This window comes from Salmo salar, chromosome 12 (assembly GCF_965601325.2).
Source record: "Salmo salar chromosome 12, fSalSal1, whole genome shotgun sequence".
In the NCBI taxonomy this organism is placed as follows: domain Eukaryota; kingdom Metazoa; phylum Chordata; class Actinopteri; order Salmoniformes; family Salmonidae; genus Salmo; species Salmo salar.
In genome coordinates this window covers 14,775,001-14,778,146 of record NC_138302.1, presented here as the reverse complement: position 1 = coordinate 14,778,146, position 3,146 = coordinate 14,775,001, and the positions used below count along the sequence as shown (strand labels likewise).

Genomic DNA, 3,146 nt, shown 5'->3' with positions numbered 1-3,146 from the left:
GGCTGAATCTAGCCCGACTGATAACAGAGTGAAGGACACTGATTGGCCACCTGTCCGTGTGTCAAACTAGTAAAGTGCTCAGATTGGATCATTACCGTCCGTCAACAAACCAAGATTCCGCCCTTTTACATGCAAAAAACCCGTTGAGTGACGTCACTGATTATTTTCCTACTGGAAGATGTACACGCCCACAGTCGCTCCTTTCGCGGGATTCTGATTGGCTCGGTGCTATAGGCTTGTGGGCGGAGCTAACGGAACGGGCCCTGTTTGGCGAAATACCATTGGCCGTCTGACGGAATGGCCTCGCGTTGCCCCCGCCCTCCCAACTAATCCGTGATTGGCCGAGTGACGTCAAGCAGCAAAGGCTATTTTTAGGAATGTTGCTCAGAATGAATGTAACGCACGCCGCCGCGCTACGGCAGGACTTCCACATTCAGTTTGTTTGTGTAACGAACGACGCACGAGGAAACGTACCCTGGCTCGGGATATATTTACAATAAAATGTAACTGATCAAATAAACTGTAACGATAAATATATTTGAAACAGTTTCTTCTGATACAGTGATCATTCTATTTAATCTCTAGGGTTGTTCCATTGTTTCTGTTACATTGTAGTAACAGTATCAACGTTGACGCCACACGCTAATAAATCATGTTTTATAGTGAGGACCAATAGATTATTTTAAAGGATATCGGTGGTGCTACATATATTTGTGAATATAGGAAATATATGCAAGCGCATCCCTGTCAAGGACACAGTTGAACTTAAAACGGGGTCAACTTCAGAGGTCGCAAACAGATGGAGGAGCATGCAGACGTCTCCTCTCGCCTTCCTCAGCACTAAGGTGAACGTACTGGACAGTTATGAGAAGAACACAAAGTACTAATCTTAATATCTATCAGTGATTTGATCCATCATTCGTTCTAAGATCAGTGTAGAGGGAGAAGAGACAGGATCACTGAACACATTGGGATGGAGGAATGGAGGGGGTGTAGAGGGAGAAGAGACAGGATCACTGAACACATTGGGATGGAGGAATGGAGGGGGTGTAGAGGGAGAAGAGACAGGATCACTGAACACATTGGGATGGAGGAATGGAGGGGGTGTAGAGGGATGATGATCTGATTGGTTCATTCAAGAGGGATAAGAATGAGCAGAGCCCCCACCCCCCTCTGATGCAGTTGCTTAGCAACATGAGGCAAGTCAGCACTGTCTCATAGTGAAAATGGTGGAGAGAATCTATTCCTCCTGCTGCATTTTATGAATGAAACACAGCGAGAGAAGCAGTCAGGCTCACAGCTTCTAGCAAGCCTCCCTTCTCCACCCCTAACCCCCCCTTCTCTCCGCCACCCCTCCTAATCTCCTCTCAACACTCACCCCTACTCCCCTTCTCAGTGATGTAATCTCTCCAGTTGAAAACATAACACAGCATTTACAATACACACACCCTTTAAAAACAACAAATGTTTATTATTATTACTTTTCATTGTTACAAATATTACAATGCAAAAAAAAAACATGACATCTCTTAAGCGCTAATGAATCACAGGTATATACAGTAAAGTAACAACAGTCACATGACTGACAAACAAACCCCTCCCCCAACTACAATGCATGGTACCTCCCAAATGGTACCCTATCCCCTACATAGTGCCCTACTTTTGACAACAGCCCTATTGGCCCTGGACAACTCTAGTCAAAGGTAGTGCACTATGTAGGGAACAGACTGACATTTGGGACACAGACCAGGTTTGGGATCAAGTCCTTTTAAATTTCTATTCAGTAAGTAAAACAAATTCCAATTCTACATTTTTCTTCATTAAAAAGCCTTGATTTGAATTGGAGTTACAGAGTACTTCCTGAATTGAAATGGAATTGAGGCCTGAACAGTCCTGGAGTCACCCTGTAGGGTTAGGCTTTTTCCTAGAGACAACTCAGTCTCCCTCTAGAGGCCTACCTTCCTGGAAGTAATCCCAGATCGGAGATTGGTTGGACAGGTGAAAGTAATCCCAGACCGGGGATTGGTTGGACAGGTAAAAGTAATCCCAGATCGGGGATTGGTTGGACAGGTAGAAGTAATCCCAGATCAGGGATTGGTTGGACAGGTGGAAGTAATCCCAGATCAGTGATTGGTTGGACAGGTGGAAGTAATCCCAGATCAGGGATTGGTTGGACAGGTGGAAGTAATCCCAGATCAGGGATTGGTTGGACAGGTGGAAGTAATCCAGATCAGGGATTGGTTGGACAGGTAGAAGTAATAGTGTGGTCACCTTGTTGCCACCGATACAAATCACTTCCAGGTTCCCTGCTCACCTCAAGGAAACAGAGACACATTTCTACAGTACTGAAGCAGGGCCTGAGCTTTAGCGGTGTTGGTATGGAAACCAGTCCAGGTCAAGTTGGGTTGTAAAACAAGAAGACACAGAACAGGACGTTTTGGACCAGGAGTCTGACATGGCACCCTGTTCCGTGATAGTGCACTACATTGGAGCAGAGGACCCCGTTTAAAAAGGTAGTGCACTATGGAGGGAATAGGGTGCCAGTGGAGACAGAGAGAGGTGTTGCTGTGTGAAGGAGGGAGACCGTATACCCTACAGTACAGGTGGTTTATAATAGTGACTCAACCTTCCTGCCAAAGACTGGCGGCTGCTGGAGTAGAACATGGCAAGGCAATGCTGGTGGGGTGTCTGTGTTCTACAGACAGTCCATAGAGTTACCAGACATCAGTCCTACAGGTAACGCCTTGCCAGGTAAACAGGAGGAGGGCGCCATGCTGCTGCTACTGCTGCTGTTGGGGGAGGGGTCTACGTTCTCACTGTCCTCCATCTTGTCTGAACAGCCATCCCAGTTGATATGGAACCGGGTCACACGGGGGTTAGAGGCCAGGATGTTCCTCTGCAGCTGGAGCAGGAGGGGATTACAGGGAGGGTTATGGTTCCGAATTAAGGCTGGGAGTCCATTCCAAAAATAGTCTATTTCAGATTTCAAACTGTGGCAAGAATCCTTCACAAGAAGTTGATTCCTGTTTTGCATCACGTTGATTTTTCATGTTTTGTGATTTTTTTGGTGTGTATAACCTGTGTGTAGTCTGGTGTGTGTGTGTGTATTAGTGTGTATAACCTGTATATAGTCTGGTGTGTGTATT

At 46.1% G+C, this 3,146-nt stretch overlaps 1 protein-coding gene across 1 annotated transcript in view; it reads right to left on the bottom strand.

The window, feature by feature from the left end:
- Positions 1-1,450: 1,450 nt before the first annotated feature.
- LOC106564261 (histone chaperone asf1b-B) overlaps positions 1,451-3,146 on the bottom strand; it is a 10,260-nt gene continuing 8,564 nt past the window's right edge. Inside the window, exon 4 of the mRNA XM_045690780.2 lies at positions 1,451-2,902. Within this exon, the coding sequence (XP_045546736.1) occupies positions 2,696-2,902 (207 nt within the window). The 3' untranslated portion in view covers positions 1,451-2,695. The remainder of the gene's footprint in view (positions 2,903-3,146) is intronic.